The sequence below is a fragment of the Giraffa tippelskirchi genome, chromosome 12 (assembly GCF_054371585.1).
Source record: "Giraffa tippelskirchi isolate mGirTip1 chromosome 12, T2T-mGirTip1v1.2.pri, whole genome shotgun sequence".
In the NCBI taxonomy this organism is placed as follows: Eukaryota; Metazoa; Chordata; class Mammalia; order Artiodactyla; family Giraffidae; genus Giraffa; species Giraffa tippelskirchi.
Genome location: NC_137286.1, coordinates 4,763,576 through 4,780,871, shown reverse-complemented (window position 1 = coordinate 4,780,871; position 17,296 = coordinate 4,763,576). Strand labels below are relative to the sequence as shown.

At 59.4% G+C, this 17,296-nt stretch overlaps 1 protein-coding gene and 1 long non-coding RNA gene across 3 annotated transcripts in view; both read right to left on the bottom strand.

The window, feature by feature from the left end:
• Nucleotides 1–10,910, bottom strand: part of BEGAIN (brain enriched guanylate kinase associated) — a 45,144-nt gene extending 34,234 nt beyond the window's left edge. For both annotated transcript variants that reach the window (XM_081549707.1, XM_081549708.1), the window contains exon 1: nt 10,790–10,910. In XM_081549707.1, the coding sequence (XP_081405833.1) occupies nt 10,790–10,831 (42 nt within the window). In that variant the 5' untranslated portion in view covers nt 10,832–10,910. The remainder of the gene's footprint in view (nt 1–10,789) is intronic.
• Nucleotides 10,911–11,864: 954 nt separating this feature from the next.
• Nucleotides 11,865–17,051, bottom strand: LOC145529396 (uncharacterized). The gene is made up of 3 exons (XR_014071186.1): nt 14,714–17,051; nt 13,040–13,204; nt 11,865–12,084 (listed from the first exon to the last, which is right to left on the bottom strand). It is a non-coding gene; the product is annotated as an uncharacterized LOC145529396 (long non-coding RNA).
• Between the last annotated feature and the right edge of the window lie 245 nt (nt 17,052–17,296).

The window sequence follows — 17,296 nt, the reverse complement described above, 5'->3', positions numbered from 1 at the left end:
GGTCTGTGCAATGGGCCCGATCCTAGCATTTCTCTCACTGGCCTCTTTGGAGTACGTGATGCAAGGCTGCAGGTGACCACACATGAGGGTGGGGTGGGGTGGGGGGCTGACGCCCACCTCCCTCTTCAAGGCACCAACACCAGCTCCTTGGGAAGGACATTCTGGCTGGGCCCCGGGACAGAGCCCTGCCTGCCCAGCACCTGTTGCGGGGTCCCGACAGGTCCCGAAGGCCCCATGTGGCCTGGCAGCCCCGGGAGGCATATGCGAGGAGCCTTGAGATGGAATCTTCCAGAGGCCTGGGCATCATGGGGCTCCCCTGGGACCTAGTGGTCCCCAGAGTGAGGGGGCAGGGTGTGCAGAGCCCTGCAGAGCCTAGAGCAGAGGGGTGTCCTGGATCGCCAGGCCCTTGTGGAGGAGGCTGGGGACACCAGGCTTCCTGGGTGATTGCTGGATGCTTTCCAGGGACAAGGCAAAAGAAAGCTCATGACCACTACTGCCCTTCCTTGGCCGGGGAAACTGAGGCCCGGAGCAGGCGGGTCTGCTTGGTCCTGTGCCCGGAGTTGTCAGGGGGGGACAATGTCCTCAACAGCCCATAGGACCTGCCCCAGTCCCAGGGGACACAGATGGTTTGGGAGATGAAGGTCAGTCCCAAGGTGGGGGTCCTGCCACCCTGACGCACCACACAACCCAACCCCCCCAGGACAGCTGGGCAGGTCTTACCAAGTCTTCCTGCCCATCTGTCTGAAGCCAGAGTGTGTGTGTGTGTGTGTGTGTCTGGACAGCGTGCTGATGTGCTATTTAAATACAAACACCTCAGTCCAAGTCCAGACTCCCCAGGAGGTCCTAGGGCAACTCAGGACCTCAGTTTCCAACTCCACCAAATGGGCAGCTGTGAAGGACCTGGGCCCACCTGTCTGCCTGACAGGGCCGTGACATCCTACCTCACATGGACACGACTGACGTTCAAAACCTCAAAGGAAACATCACAGGAAGTCCTGTGGTAAAACAGCAAGGTCTCTGTCAGTAGGGGAGTGATATTATTGCTACGAATATCTTTGTTGGCTGCTCATGCATACTCCAGAAATAGCCTCCTGCCCTTAAGCCAGAGGTTTCATCCTAGAGGTCCATTCTTTGGGTTCTTAGGGCCTTTGCCATTCCAGTGACTATGAAAGGGGGTGAGGAGGGAACTCAGAAGGGTCAGCCAGAGCTTGTGGGGAAATGGCCCCTGAAGAGAGCAGAGCAGGGGCCCAGCAGACCTCTGTCCGCTGCCCACTGCTGCCCACTGGGGGATGGGCGAGGGCTGAGACTCACCCGGCCTGGAGGCCTCCGGGGGGAGGCGGCCTGGCCTCCACGCTTGCTGCTGCCCACGCGAAGCCCAGTGGTCTCCATGGCCCGGCCCGGCCCGGCCCTGCTTGCAGCCTCCGGGGCGCTCTCCAAGGAGAGCTGGGGGCTTAGGGCCACGATCTTCTCTGGGGCGGCAGCTCCTGCGAGGGGCTCCTGGGCTGGGCCTGGGTCTTGCTCACCAGGGGAGGGCTCCGGGCTGCGGCCCCTGGGCCCCCGAAAGGCCTCCAGCGTCCCAGGGTCTAGCACCCGCACGGCGACCTCATCCAGGAACCTGGAGAAGGGCAGTCTGGCCTCCCGTCGGCGGCCCAGCCAAGCCAGGGGGCCGGGGGCCGGCCTGCTGCCCATGCCCGGGGGCTCGGTGGTGGACAGGGGGCCGGGTGAGGCATTTGTGGCCTCCTGGCTGGGCTGTGCTGCCCAGCTGGGGTGAGATGGTGGGCCCTTGGAGTTCCGACCTGAGGTGGGGCTCGGTTTGCAGCTTCTAAGTTCCTCTCTGCAGGCCTCCGTCCTGGGGGCCTCGGCCCTGGGCTCCATGAGGGAGCTGTGGCCATCCTGCCTGGGGCTCCCGGGGTCTGGGCCCTGTGCCTGGGAGCCGGCCCCCGAGAGCATCCTCCTCTGTCAGTCCAAGGTCAAGCCTCTCCAAGTACCTCGCTGACTCCCACTTCCCTCTTCCCACGTGGCTGGGGGCCCTACACCCTCTGTGGGGCGGGGTGGGGGGGGCGTGCAGGGTCACTGGTCCCTCACTGGCCAGAGTGATCAGCTGAGCACCCGCCCCCATCGATTCAGACAGCACGTGGCAGGGGGCCTCCCGCCCCCTGAATTGATTCTTACTAAATGGGAGCCGGGCTTCAGGGCTTAGAAAGTGCTAGAGAAGCAAAGGTCATGTCCTGAGCTCTGTGTCTGCCTGGGGAGGTAGCCTGCGCTGAATGAACACCCGTTGTGTGTCGGAGGGCAAGCCTTACACATGCCACTCACCATATCTCCTCATCTCTGCCAGGTGTGAGCTGGGCTCAGGGACATGGGTGAACATGGGGCCTGAAGGAGGGGAAATTAGAACTGCCTCCATCTGGCATAATAGGAGGGTGTGGTAGAAACTGCGGGCTCCCTACTGTTATCCCACTCTTCTCATTAGTTAAGAGTCCTCCTTTTATTCTGGGACACAAGATTTCCCAGGCTCCTTTGTAGCCGGGGTAGCCAATGAGATATAAACAGAAATTACTGGGCATGACTACTCCTTAAAAGGGATCAGATAGCTTGCCTGTGCCCTTTTTGCTCCCACTCCCAAACACTTCTACTTCTTATATGGAACATGCAAGTGATGGTTGGAGCTACTGCAGCTATTTTGCACCACGAGGCAAATTTGAGGCAGAAGCCACATATAAAGGCTAGAGGAGCAGAAAGACAGAAGAACCTGGGTTCCTGATGACCACTGAGTCATCATACCAGCCTTGGACCACCTGCCTCTGGCACTGGCACTTCTTTAACTTGTCAGAAATAATCCCTGTCTTATTTAAGCCATAGTTATTTCCAATCTCTGTTACTAGCAGCTGTTTGCAATTCTTCACTGATACACAGGGGATAAGGTTAGGAATCACGGTTGACAATGCTATGAGCAAGAGCTTTTGGCAGATGGGGGCCCAGAGTGTAGTTAGATGGGGAGTGGGAAGGGGGAGGTTACCCCAGAGAAGGGCCAGAGCCAGTCCCGGGCACTTGCTCTTTTGTATGAAGGGAGACTCACTGATGCATCTCAGGAAGCCAGGGGTCCAGGCAGGACTCCTTCCTGGGATGCAGCTGCGTGAGTCAAAGGATGGCTCACCAGCGGGTGGCAGTCCCAGGCCTTTGGCCATGATCCCCAGCCCTGGTCTCTGGTGCCGCTTGGAGGATGGCCTAGGCTGTCTTTAGTGCTGCCTGCCTGCGGCTGTGTAGCTGGGGCCTCTGCCCACCTGGCAAAGACTGGATGCCTCACATCAAGTGCTGGGGACCCCTTCGTTTCTGAGTTCAGCTGGACACCTCTCTGAATGTCTCCTAGCACCTGTGACTGAATGTCTGAAAAACTTCATGAGCTCAGCTGCCCAGGTCAGGGATGGAAGCTGCCTGCACCCTCCCTCTCCCCTTCCCCGCACCATACCCCTAACCACCAGGCCCTGACGGTTCAGCCTCTCTCAGACCTGGCTGCCTCCCTCCATCCTCACCATCACCTAGCCAGTCCCAGGTGCCACCATGTCTCATCTGGACACCTACAATCACCTCTCCCTGGGGCCACTGACCTCAGCTTGGTCCACTCCACAAACAAGCCAGTGTGAACTTTGAAATTCACAGACCAGATAACCAGACATTGCCACACATTCATACACCCTGCAAGGCCCTGATGGCTCAGGGTCTTCTCTACCCTCACCCACAGAACACCCCAGGAACTTCCATCTACTTCCTGAACGTACCAAGCCCTCGCTGGTCTCAGGGCCTTTGCACTTGCTGGTCCCACTGCCAGGAGCACTCTCCCTCCGCCTCCTTGGCATCACCTAACTCCCATCTACCTTTCAGGGTCCCATCTACCTTACTCCTTCCACCCTGCAGATCAGATCAGGTACCCCTACAGCAGCCTCGTATCATGACCCCTAACTGTAACTGACACGTTCACAAGAATCTGCTTATCACGTGTCCCCCTAGAAGGCGAGCTCCACTGTACCCCAGCTCTCCGCACAGGGCCCAGCACACTGGAGGCACTCAACAAGTAGTTCTCAAATGAATGAATAAGTGAATGCACCCCTTTGCTGATGCTGAAGCTCCAATCCACTGGCCACTTGATGAGAAGAGCTGACTCACTGGAATAGACCCTGATGCTGGGAAAGATTGAAGGCAAAAGGAGAGTGGGGAGGCAGAGGATGAGATGGCTGGATAGCATCACTGACTCAAAGGACATGAATCGCAGCAAACTCTGGGAGACAACGAAGGACAGGGGAAGCTTGGCGTGCTGCCGTCCATGGGGTTGCATGGAGTCCAGGCAGGACTTAGCGACTGAACAACCACCACCACCACCCCAGGTTCAGACTGTCTGTTCATAAGCATCTGTGGCCTGGTGTGAACTTCCTCTGGCTGGGCACTGGGCAGAAGAACATGGGAGTCAGGGGCCTCAGGCTCTCGGGAAGTCCACAGTGTCCCCATTCACTCCTGCTATCCTCTGAAGCCCACCTCTTTACACTTGGACAGCCCCCTCCCAGCAGCAGTCATCCAGCCCTGCTCCACGACCAGTGTGAACTAAACTTGGAGGCTGGCAGATCCAAGGTCAAGTTCACCTCCAACACCCCAGCTGACCTTGGGCAAGTCACGTCCTCTCCCGATCGCCAGATGCCGACAGAGCAGCACCCAGCCCTGATCAGTGATGCAGGAGAGTGTGCAGGGCCTACTGGGAGCCTTCGGCATGGAGCCTGGCATGTCGTGGGACCCCAGGACCCCTCAGCCCGGGGGCTCTCAGGTGGCCACCCCCCTGCTATATGCTGTCGCAGGAATGTTCCGGGGGCCTGGCCGGCCGGTCCTCCGAGCCTCTCCTAGAGTTGCCGGGCTGCATCAGACAAGTTCCTGTTGTCATAACAACCCACTGGCTCTCAGCCGCCTGGGCCCGAGGCCCCAGAGGATGCTGTCGGCGGCTTGCAGCCGAGGCCTGCTCACCTCTCAGCGGCCTGGGCTGCCTCTCCTGAGAGGGCTTCCAACCCCTGCCTTTTGACTCATCTGCTCCGCCCCACCCCCTTTCCTGAGCCCCTGCTGTGTGCCAAGCTCCACCTCGTCACCCAAATCCTCACCCAGCAAGGTGGGACGGCTGCAAACTCAGTCTCATGTTTAAAGGAGCAGGCTCTTGCGGGGGCTGAGCGACTTCTCTGAGGTCACGGGGCTCGGACGTGGCAGACCCAGAGGTGGGGCCTCAGACCCTGTTTCACTCCGGGACCCCCGCAGCCCCTCCTCCACCACCCAACCCCACCTTGCCCACAAGGATGGGAAGCTGGCCAAGGTCTGTGAGCTCCGAGGGAGGAGGGACCCAAATTCGGGTTGCCTCCTTGAGCTGGAACGGTGAGACCTGGCCCCAGGGCGCTGGTGGGACCCTGCGGGGGTGGGGGGTGGGGAGAGGCAGGTTGAGCATTCACTAAGGGCTCCAAAGATCACCTTGCTAACTCTCATGGCAACCCCCACCCCCAAGCCAGGACGTGCCACACCGTCTCTTGGAGCAGGACACGGGCTGACTGGTAAACAGCCATGGCCCGCCACATGCCAGAAACCGTAGCCAACACCCACAGGAGTGCAGTTGCCTTCCAAGCCTCCCTCATTCCAGTGCGGAAGTTTCTATTACAGCCCCCTCCTTTACAGACAGGACATTCCAGGTCTGAGGATTCTCATGCTTTTCACCATGCTGCTTCTGCTTCTGGCTGTTTCTGTGCTGGCCTGAGAACCCTCGAGGGTGGCCACAGCCCCAGCATTCGTGCCCTGGGGCGTGCATTCACACCTTTCATCTGCTAGCATGTACCAATCTTCACACACCAGTGTGAGCTTCCATGCCTGCACCTGCCGACTGCCAGCCATTCATCCATGTATCCATCCTTGCATCCACACATCCATGAGGAAGAAGGACTGGGGCCGAGTTCAGAGTTCAGGGGCACGCACTCGAGCCATCCAGACCTTCCAGGAAGTCTCCCGGGACACAGAGCTCCCTGTAAGAGTCCCTGCTTGCTTGCCTGTCTTTACGAGAGGCCACACCGCGGTCTCCTGGCTCCCTGAACCTGTCTTCTAGCCTAACAGGAGAGGCCTCCTGGCCACCTGCCCTCCTTCCAGCCCTGCAGCCTCCCTCCTATGGGATCATGGAACGAGAGCCTGAATGCTCCACCCACCCATCTCAGTAACCACTCATCTGCTAGCAGGTACCCACTCATTTGCACACCAGAGCGTCCTTCCGTGCCTGCACCTGCCACCCGCCACCCATTCATCCATGCATCCATCCTTGTCATTTGTGTCTTGTATCCACACATCCATCCGTCCATCCACAGATGCAGCCACCTGCCGACATGTGTCCATTTCTGCAGTGATCCACCCTTCGATGCCTGTATCCATGCATCACTAATATGTCCTCAAGCACTTATCCATGCACTCTTCCTGTATCCATCCATCCACTCCTCTGTTCTTACATCCATCATTTTATTGACATTATTCAAGTCCCCATCCATCCACCCTGGCATCCATGCATTGACTGAACCCATTAAGCATCCATCCATTTTCTCATGCCTGTATCCATCCATTCTGACGTGGACTCCTGTATCCATCCAGCTCTTTACCCATTTGTCCATTGACATCTATCCATCCATTTTAGAGCCTTCCATTCACACATGTATCAGTCTTGTCATATGAATGAGAAATCCATCCTTCTATCAATCTACCCTTATATCCATCCATGGATATCTTCTATCCATCCAGTCCCGTCCTTATCAATTCATTCATTCATCTACTCATCCATCCCTTTCTTAACACTTAGATCCATCAATCTCTCCTCCTAGGCATCTATCCCTCTAGCTTTCTATCCATCCATCCACTGGTCTGCTCTGCCACACGCCTCCCACCATGTCCATTCGCCTACAATCCACCCCCAGCCTCTGCAATCCACCCCATGTTGCTTCTCCACCTGGATGCACTGGAATCCCAGCATGGACCACCAGAACCATGACTGGAGCTTTTGGTGTCTGTCTTCCCCAGGCAGGACCAGGTCTGGCCCACCCCCATCCCTGACTCGGTTCAAGGCTGCTAGTTGAAAAGATGGCTGCAGTCCCGTGGCTTGGCTCAGAGCTAGGCACTAGCTGATGCCCACCCCCAAGAAGCCCCCAGGGGCTGCAGTGGGAGCTTCCAGATCCACGGCCTGTTGGGGTTGGAGCCACTGCTTGGTCCCTTTCCTGGCTGGGTGTCCGTGAAAGCCACCATCACCCTCCTAACACCATCATGCTAGTCAAGGTCTGTGTCTCCTGGCAGACTGTGAGATCTTGAAGGGTGAGGTTTGTATCAGATTCACCTAAGTGGTCCCAGTGAACGGGGCGGAGTGGGGGACATGGAGAGAGTATGCGAAGGGGGAAGGAAAATTCATCCACTTACTTGCTCCTTCATTCCTGCGGTACTGAACCAGCAGAGACAGCTCTGGTCAGCTCTTTCTGCCACTGGCTATCACCAAGGGCTTGTTCTCGGGCCATGGAAGCCACTCCTCTGACTGAGAGAGGCGTTGTGCCTCAGAAACTGAGCCCCAAAGAGGGCAGGGTCTTGCTCAAGGTAACACAGCAGAGGAGGAACTAGAACCCAAGACTCCAGACTCCCATCTAGGCCTCTCCTCCTAGCAGGCTAGTGACCTGCTCTGGGGCAGGAGGGGGAACCAGGAGGGGGGTCCTGGGGGCAATTCTAGGCCAACCCGGTGAGCCTGGGGTCACCCCTGGATTTGTCCCCAGAGACCTCTACCTGCTATGAGGGGAAGACCCTCCCCCGACACACACACTTGACCCCCACACTTCGGCTGGACCGGGCCTCCTCTGATCCTTGCACTCTCCCCTCTTGAGGCAGGAGGTAGATGGACCGCAGCCCACAGGGTAAGGTGACTGGAGATTCATTCTCTGTGGACCGAAACTCTAAAATATCAACAGCAGGACAATTGAGAGGGGAAGCTAGGCCTTGCCCAGACCATGTATTTCTCATTCGCAAAGTCAAGAGACCTCCCCAAGCATACATGCGCGGAAAGGCTGCTTGGAGGTCAAAAGGGGAGTGATGCTAACTGAGGACAACTACCCATAGGCCTTTGTGGTGGAATGCATCTTGGCTGAGAGATGAGTGCGCACACACGGGAGGATCCTGAGGCACGTCAAATATGGACTCTGCATCGGGCAAATCAGAATGACTGGTCAGAGGGATACTGGACGAAATGCCCCATAAAAGTAAGTCAAACTTCCAGGAGGGTGCAACTCTGAGACGGTCTGAGTCTGCCCCTGTGTCTATCCACACGTCCTGTACTTTTTTTCTAATAAGCACTTTACTTGTTTCACTACTCTCCATCTTGGTGGGAATTCTTTATTCTGCAAAGCCGAAGGGCTTTGTCACTGACCACTGGTCTAGTGGTCAGGATTCACTGCTCTCACCGCCATAGTCTGATCTCAATCTCTGGCCAGGGGCTGAAGCCGCGCTTCAGGCTGCTATAGACCCGGGATCACTCTCACCTCCAGGCCTTCACCTCTCATGCCTCTCCACCCTCCCCTGTTCAACTCCCACCCAGCCCCTGGGCTTCACAAGCCTCTGAGGACTTGAGAAATGTGGACGGTCTCCAGGGGCTTCCCTGGTGGCTCAGACGGTAAAGAATCTGCTTGCAATGCAGGAGGCCCGGGTTTGATCCCTGGGTCAGGAAGATCCCCTAGTGAAGGAAATGGGAACCCACTCCAGTATTCTTGACTGGAGAATCCCATAGACAGAGGAGGCTGGCGGGCTACAGTCCATGGGGTCGCAGAGAGTAGGACGCGACTGAGCATGCATGCATGCACTGATGGTCTCCAACCAAGCCCTCAATCACCCATGGACGGCTTTTCTCCTCTCATTCATTCATTCTTAACATCCTTAAGTGCCCATGGGAATGGGGGGCTACTTCAAAGCATTGCCATGGAGACATGAAAGTGCTTATATCAGGGCTGGCGCATAGTAGCTGCTCGATAAATGGCAGCTCTTTGGGGCCAGAGTCTGTGCCCAAGGGTCTCTGAGAGCGGCTAGATCTCCTGCCAGACTGCTCTCCCTGGCTTCCACTCTCTGACCCGGAAATGACCCACTCTCCACGCCTGGCCCAGTGGAAAGCCAGAGCCACAGCACTGAGGCTCCAGGCAGCCCCTGCCCTGCCCACCCAGCATCCCAGGTGCCAACAGCTCCAGATTCTGAGGATAAGAGGAACACGGAGCGCAGGAATCTATAAATATGAGACAATAGTTCGGCAGGATCCTTCCGAAAGCGCAGGCAGCCTCCTCTCGCCCCGGCGCCGGCGCTCGGCAACCGCATCTGCCACTGCGCCTGCTTTTCTGTGCCGCCCTGATTATAGTATAGAGAGTCGGGAAAATCAAGGGTTTTCGGGGATGCTGCCAGGGCCCAGGCTGTTGCCTCGCAGCCCTGTGCATCACATATGCCAGGCGGAGCCGCCCCTTATCGGCCACTTGCTCCAGCCGGCAATGCCACCGGGACTGGGCGGGATGGCACAGCAGCGTATGACGGACTTTCTTCCCCGGTCCTCGCCGGCCCTGGGGGTGGAAGGGACTCCGCTGCAGGCAGTGGGCAGGGGAACAGGGGCCTAGTGAAGGGCAAGGACCTGTCCACGGCCCCTCAGAGCTCTAGGGCGCTGGGACCTCCACAGGAGCCAAGCACATGGAGACCCTGTCCCGCTGGCCCGGAGCCCCGAGGCCTTGACCCCTGGTCAGTTTCCAGTCTGCAAACAGCCCAGGTCTGTGGCTAACCTTGGGCATCAGGGCTCCACCTCTGCAGGCACAGCGCACTCAGCCACCACAGGCCCACTCCTGGGTCCCTACTCTGCTCCCATCCGGCTGGTCCAGGAGACTCCAGGATGTCGCCCACGCTGTTCCTGCCCCAAAGGAACCACACTGAGGACGAGAAGGAAACACCTCGACACCAGGCAGGAAGCGGAAACGCTAGGGCAGCAATTCCCATCCACAGTGCTGGGGTTCAGGGAGGGTGGACGCTTCGGTGGAGCGGCCCCGGGGCGCGCCTTCCCCTTCCGGAGCCTCAGTTTCCTCCCTTCTAACTGTGGGGAATGGGAGCCCCTTGCCCTGCAGGCGCAGAGTGAGACCTAGGGGGTCCGAGGCCGGCGCAAGCCCACGCACTGCGATCGCTCAATGAACTAGCCCCTGGTCCAGCCTCCTTCTGGCTCCTCGACCTTTCCCGGGGTCGGGGGGGCGGTGCTCACTGAGCCCCAACCCTCGGCAAGAGGGGGCCTGCCTGCACGCCGGCCACCAGCCCGGGACAGCGGCAGGTCCCAGATCGCCTAGGCCCCGCCCTGCTCCCCTCCCCCTGGCGCCCCAGCCTCCCTCCCACCGCAGGGATGCACGTGTTAGGGGGGCGAGGACCCCCGCAACTCGGTCTCAGGTGCTCGGGCCGGCCTCGCGGGGGGCAGGGCGGCGCGCCGAGGCCGAGTCCCCGCCCCGCCCTGCGAGTGCCCCCCGCGGCCGGCGAAGCGTTCACGGCCGGGCCCCCCGCCCCCCGCTCCCACCCCGAGCACCGGCACCGGAGGGGGCGCCACGGGCGGGGGAGCAGAGGCTGGACAGTCGCCCCCATCGCGGGAGGGGGCACGCGGGCCGCCGGCGGCGCCGCCGAGACCGCGCTGCCGCGTGGGTGGCGCCCGCCCCGCCTCCGCGCCCGCGCCCGCGCCCTGCCCTCCGGGCTCGCGGGTACTCACCGCCCGGCGGAGCCGGCCCGGCCGCCTGCCGCCCGTCCACATGGCCCCGGGGCAGCCGCGCGGCTCGCTTGCGCCGCTGCCGCCGCCGCGCTCGGGTCCCGCCGCCGCCGCCGCCGCCGCCGCCCCCGGCCCGCGCCCTCCCTTCCGAGGCCGAGCGCGCCCGGAGCCGCGGCGCGGCCGGGACTCCCCCCAACCCCGCCCGGCTTCCCGCAGGGAGCGCCCGCCCCCCGCCCCCAGCCCGGCTCCCCGCCAGCCCCGGCCCCGCGCGCAGCCGCGGCTGATTCCGCGGCTCCCCCCGCAGCGCCCAGGCGGGGCGCACTGGGGGGGACGCTGGGGCAGGCCTGGGGGCACGGGGCGCCACGTGCAGTCGGGAGCCGGGGAGGGGATGGCGGCCGGCCGGGGAATGAATGAGCCCCGCGGGAGCATGAATGGTGGAGCCCGGTGAATGAAGGAGTGCGGTGCGAGCCGGGGGAACGAATGAATGAGGAAGAGCGTTGAGGGAAAGAATGGATGGTGCTGCTTGACCCTGCACACCTGTGCCAAGGTAGCCAGGCGGTGGCGGAGGGTCACCCCCTTCCCCAGCAATCTGGAAGAGGAGGTGGCCTCTGGAGGGGTCAGGGTTACCCCAGGAACTTCCAGCTGGAGCACCCTTCTCCCTGCCCCCCCAGAGCCCCAGACTGGCCCTGTCATAGTCCTGAAAAAGGGTACAGAGTGAACCATGGCCCATCCCCCTTGAAGCATTGGTGCAAGGTCATCCCTATGGTCCAGGCCAGGCTGGGGCCCCTTCAAAAACCAGACTCAGTTCTGAGGGCCTTACACACGGCACCTGGACAAGTCTGCCAGCCCTGCCGGCCCTGCAGCAGCCAGCACTGGAACCCTGGAGAAAAAACACAAGGGGGCCAGAAGGATTCTGGCTGGTGCAGAGAGAGGTCCCAAAGCTCATGCACTTGACTCCTGCCCTCCCTTGAGACCTATGGGCTCCTGGTTCACCACCTTTATATAATTTCCAAGCACATGGCAGATTGCAAGATGCTGCCTATGAATACTTCATATATATATATAGAGAGAGAGAGACTTTTAAAATCGTTGTAAAATACATATAACACAAAACTGACCATTTCAGCTGTTTTGAAGTGTACAGTTCGGTGGCATTAAGTACTTCCACTTTGCTGTGCAGCCACCACCACCATCCGTCTTGTCTTTCATGTGTGTGAATTTTGCGGTTTCTATTCACTCACTTAATTGGGGGAGTAGGTTTCTACATTCAGGCTACAGGACAGAGCTGTGAAGAGACACTGATGGCAAGGCAAGGGAGAAAAACAATGAAGAAGAGACAGCAAAACTAAGCCAGCCACTGATTCGAGCCATTTAGCGTGGAGGCAAAGTCCTCTCTCTCCCGTGCCTTAGGCCCTGGGGACCTTGTTGAGGAACAAATGGAGAAAAGGAAGTGCGACAAGCCTACAGGGCCTACGACGACGGGGACAAAATGAGAAGCGGCTGCCGAGGGCGTGGGCTCTTTAAATCGCCCCTGGAGGGCTGTTTTTGGCTCACCTGGGCCCTGGGTTTTCCTTCCGGAGCTGGGAGGCTCTGTGACCTCTGCTCCTGCCCTTGAGGATTCTGACCCCATTCAGGCCACGCACGGAGGGATGGGGGCAGCCCACAAGCCTCAGTGGGGGCCGACCTCCCGCCTGCCAGCCCTAATGTCCCTGCCCTCCCCAGGTCCCAGGGGGGCAACAGTAACGGTGGAAGGTGGGTGGAGGGTACATGTAGGGCTCTGCCCGCAGTTCCTGCCCAGACACTGGTCCTGCTCAGATGGTGCAAGAACATTTGCCGTCAGCCCCGGCTCTGCTGCTGCCAACGCTGCAGATGGCTGGGGGGGCGGGGGCGGGGGTGCCCGTGCCTGGCCCAGGCCGCTTGCACACGAGCTGGGGGCCTGCTTGGGAAGGCCCCGGGAGAGCCCTTCTCCCACACTGCGCACCTACTCCCCACCCAGCAAGCCTTCTCTTCTCCCCTCTCCTGATGGAAGGAGGGAGAAAGCCAGCATGCTGGGGTGGGGGCAGGGTGGTGGTCTCAGCTGACCCCCATAATGACCTTGTGAGGGAGGTGGCGCTAGCCCTCTTTGGCAGATGGGAAAACTGAGGCTCAGAGAGGCAAAGTCCCTCACCTAAGGCCACTCAGCAAATAGGGGCTAAGCTGGGATTTAGTACCCTAGTCCTTCTGCTCAGATGTTCCTCCCTGTCCAGGTCTCACCTTAGGACCTGTCTCTCAGCGTCTCTGCTGAGAAGGTCAAGATGGTGCAAACTTGAAGATGCTTACAGAATGGGCTGGCCTGGAAAGGCCTCTTCAGCTGGCATAGCTAGAGTCTGGAACTTCAGTGGCATTCAGGCAGACTTCCTGGAGGAGGTGAGGTTTCAGCTGAAGATGGGAAGAAGAGATAAAAGTGGCAGGGCTGTGTCGGTCCCTGGTCCCCTGGCCTCCTGCCCTCATTTGGGTGTCTGTTGACCACCCTGACCACAGTCCTCACCCTCCATCTCTCAATCTCGTGCCCTGGTTTTATTTTCTTCATGGCTCTTGCGAGTATCTGCTGTTACCTGATTGACTCGTCTCTTGATTGTCCCAGCTGGGGTGAGATGAGGGCGGGGGGGTGGGGAGGAGAATGAGCAAATGAAGGAGGATGGATAGAGGGAGGGGGAGTTGGAGGAGGCTGGTGTGAAGCCTGGCTTCTGGTTGCGGTGGCTGAGTGGGCGGGGGAGGGCAGCGGGTCAGGGGTCATTGAGGGCGAGGGTCCTGTAGACACCCAGGTCTGGAGGTCCAGCCCCTCTCCACCACTGGTCAGTCCGATTCCAGCCTTCTGTGTTTCCTGTCTTCCCCCACTCAGGCTAGGATGGAGAAGGTTCTAGGAATGCGAGCTCTGGACCTTGCGAGAGGCTTGTTTGCTCCAGGCCCCTACAGGTGTGTGAAGTAGCCTCCTCCAGGCTGCCCTGCAGGATCCCGTGGAGCTGCCCTCTGCAGAGCCAGCACCCTCTCCCCCTCCCCCACCCCACCCCTCCCCTTTCCCCCCCAAGTCACCACTTCCCTATTCCATTGCCCCCACCATCCCTCACTTGTTTCTCCTGGGAGTCAAGGATTCAGCATCTGCTTCGGGGGGTAACCCAAGACTTCTGGGCAACCAAAGAACAAAATGTTCCTCAATTCATTAAAAAAAATAGGGGTGTCAACGCCATGTAGTAAAGACTCCAGGGGGAACCCTGACGCCCACCCTCCTCCGTGGTCCTGGCTCATGGAGCTCACAGGCCCACAGGTCAGGCCCCAGCACCCGGGCCGGACTCCCTCTGGCTCTGCCCCTCTCTCCTGGCTGCGGCCGTTCCTGGGCCATCTCTGTGGGAGGTGGCAGCAGCCTCTTCTACCACGTGGGGCTGGGCGCCGTGATGTGGGCTCAAAAACTGTAAGGGTGGGGGGAAACCATTTCTACCTAATCCTTATCAAAACAAAACTGGACACGTACTTCTCACACCTAAATAGACAAGTCAGGTCAGGCCGAGAAAAGAAATGAGAGCCGCCTCACTGGAAGAAGGGGCTTCCAAGGCACCAGAGGACCGGGGTCATTTCTTCCCCCCGGGACAGCTCTGGCTAGTCGGCGCTTGGCTCCCCCTTCTTCTGGACGAGGTGTAGCGCCTGGGGAAGGGCAGTGCCCAGTTTCCTGCCCCAGGCTGCCCTGCAGGAGGCCAGGGAGCCTGTCTCTGGGCCCTCCATCCTCCGGCCTGGGCGTGGTGAGGATCACAGGGCAGGGGATGGCGCTGAGGTGGCCTCGTTGGGACGAAATGGCCCCTCGGTGTGCAGCGCTGGTGAGGACAGACTCACCTGCCCACGGGGGCGGCTGTGGTCAGGTCCCACCTGGAGACCCAGGCTTCGCTAGCAGCCCACCTGCTTGGTCCTGGGCCCGGCCTGGGTTCCTGGGGTGGGTTGTTCCCGCGCTCCTGCCACGTCCTCCGGCCTGTGCTGAAGCCCCCCTGTCAACGTCCACACCCTCCTGCTTCTGGGCCTTTACACCTGACGTCCTCTCCTGGGATGCCTCTCCCTGGCGTGCCCCGCTGGAAACCCCTCCCTCTTAGCTCCCGCAGTTGCCTCCTCTCAGAAGGAGGTGTGACCCCCCCCAGAGGTACGTGTGGTTTCCAAAGAGCGGCAGCCTGGGGCTCACTGAGCAGGTTGTCGTCGGAGGGTCCTATGGGCGCCTGGGTGCTGGGGCGAGGAAGTGGAGGCTTAGGAAGTGGAAACAGACCAAGAAGCTGAGACTGAGGTCGGGGACGGCCACCGGCCTGGCTGCCTGCAGGCTGAGCGCCAACTCCCGGTGTGCGTGTCTGGCACTGCGCTGAATGGCATGGCTGATGGGGAGGGCAGGGCAGTGCCGAGTTGGTGTGCTGGCCCAAAAGTGTGGACGCTGAAGATGCCTGGAGCAGGCATCTGTGGCGATGCCCACGCCCACCCTTCCCAGCCCAGAAGCCCCCGTCTCCTTCCACAGAGTCCCTATAGCTTCCCCACTCCTTTCTCACCCTGCTCCTCTATTGTTCAAGAAGCTTCAATGGCTCCCTACTGCCCAACATGTCCCATCTGCCACTCAAGGCCTTCTGTGGGCTTCCCTGAGTCTCCAGTTCAGTTCAGTTCAGTTCAGTCACTCAGTCGTGTCTGACTCTTTGCCACTGCATGGACTGCAACACACCAGGCCTTCCTGTCCATCACCAACTCCCAGAGTTTACCCAAACTCATGTCCATTGAATCAGTGATGCTATCCAACCATCTCATCCTCTGTCATCCCCTTCTCCTCCTGCCCTCAGTCTTTCCCAGAATCAGGGTCTTTTCAAATGAGTCAGCTCTTCGCATCAGGTGGCCAAAGTATTGGAGTTTCAGCTTCAACATTAGTCCTTCCAATGAACACTCCGACTGATCTCCTTTAGGATGGACTGGTTGGATCCCCTTGCAGTCCAAGGGACTCTCAAGAGCCTTCTTCAACACCACAATTCAAAAGCATCAATTCTTCGGTGCTCAGCTTTTTTTATAGTCCAACTCTCAACATCCATACGTGACTACTGGAAAAACCATAGCCTTGACTAGACAGACCTTTGTTGGCAAAGTAATGTCTCTGCTTTTTAATATGCTGTCTAGGTTGGCCATAACTTTCCTTCCAAGGAGTCTCCAGTGGGACTTACACTCTTGACAGATGCAGCAGGCTCTTCTGCTCCCTCCTGTCCCTTCTAGACGGCCCCCTGCCCCCTTCTACCCCCATGCCCACTCAGCTCCTTCTCCTCTGGTCCCAGCTCAGAACAGGAGAAAAGCAAAAGTGAAAAGTGAAAGTGTTAGTCGCTCAGTCGTCTCCGACTCTTTGTGACACTGTGGGCTGTAGACCACCAGGCTCCTCTGTCTGTGGAGTTCTCCAGGCAAGAATACTGCAATGGGTTGCCATTCCCTTCTCAAGGGGATCTTCCCACCCCAGGGATCGAACTTGGGTCTCCTGCACTGCAGGCGGATTCTTTACCATCTAAGCTACCACTCCAATAAAATAAAGGTCCTTGTGCTTCTGACCCCTGGGATGGTGAGGGTAGGGCCACGGCTTTGGGCCGGGTCTGCATGGGGCCAGCTCTGTCCAGATGCCAAGGTATGGGTGACCTCTAAGTCTCCTGCTTAGACCTCCAACCTGGGTACCGAGAGATTGTGGGTCTGGTCCTGTCTGCCTGGGATTAACTGGGAGACATTCTCTTCTCTGAGATTTCCTCGCCTAGAGGATGGGAACCGTGCCCATGAGTCCTGGGACAGAGGAGTTTGCAGTCTCAGCCCTGGGGTCAAAGGCCTGGAACACCCAATCGTGGGGCACATCCCTCTGTGCCAGGCGCGGAGCCCCACAGACGGCGAGGAGGCCGTGCAGGCCGGGGTGCTGGAACGTGCGCGGGCTGCCCTTGGTGAAAGTGGGCGGCAGAGGCGGACGCCAATTTTCCCCACTCCACTGGGCAGGAAAATTATTTCTTCTGATTCCTCTGTGTTCCAGCTGGTTCTGTGCCTGCAAGAGATCCAGACGCTGCTCGGAACAGTGGCTGCCGCGAACCTCAAAGTCAGGCAGCGGCAGGGACCGCCGCTCCGGCTGAGACCGGAGGCGGAGGGAGGCAGCCCGCCCACAGCGGCCGGAGCCCTTCCGGGCCCTTGAGCATCTCCAGCTTTCTTTCTTGAACCTCTCTAGTCTTTCTCTGGGCTCTGCCCCTATGCCCCCCACCTCCTCTCCGGGCGGTGGATTCTCTTGGGGCTACTGACATCACAGAGGAGGGCCCCAAAGGAAAGCGCGGTGGGGCGGCCACGTGCGTCCGCCGCACGTGATCGCTGAGCCCCCGGCAGACCTGTAAGGAAGCGAGGGTCAGCCCAGCTTAGAGGGGAAACTGAGGCTCAGAGGATCGGGCAGGCGTGCTCAGGGGACGTGAGGGACTGGGGTTCCACTGCCACAACATCCTAGCATGGCCTTAGCCA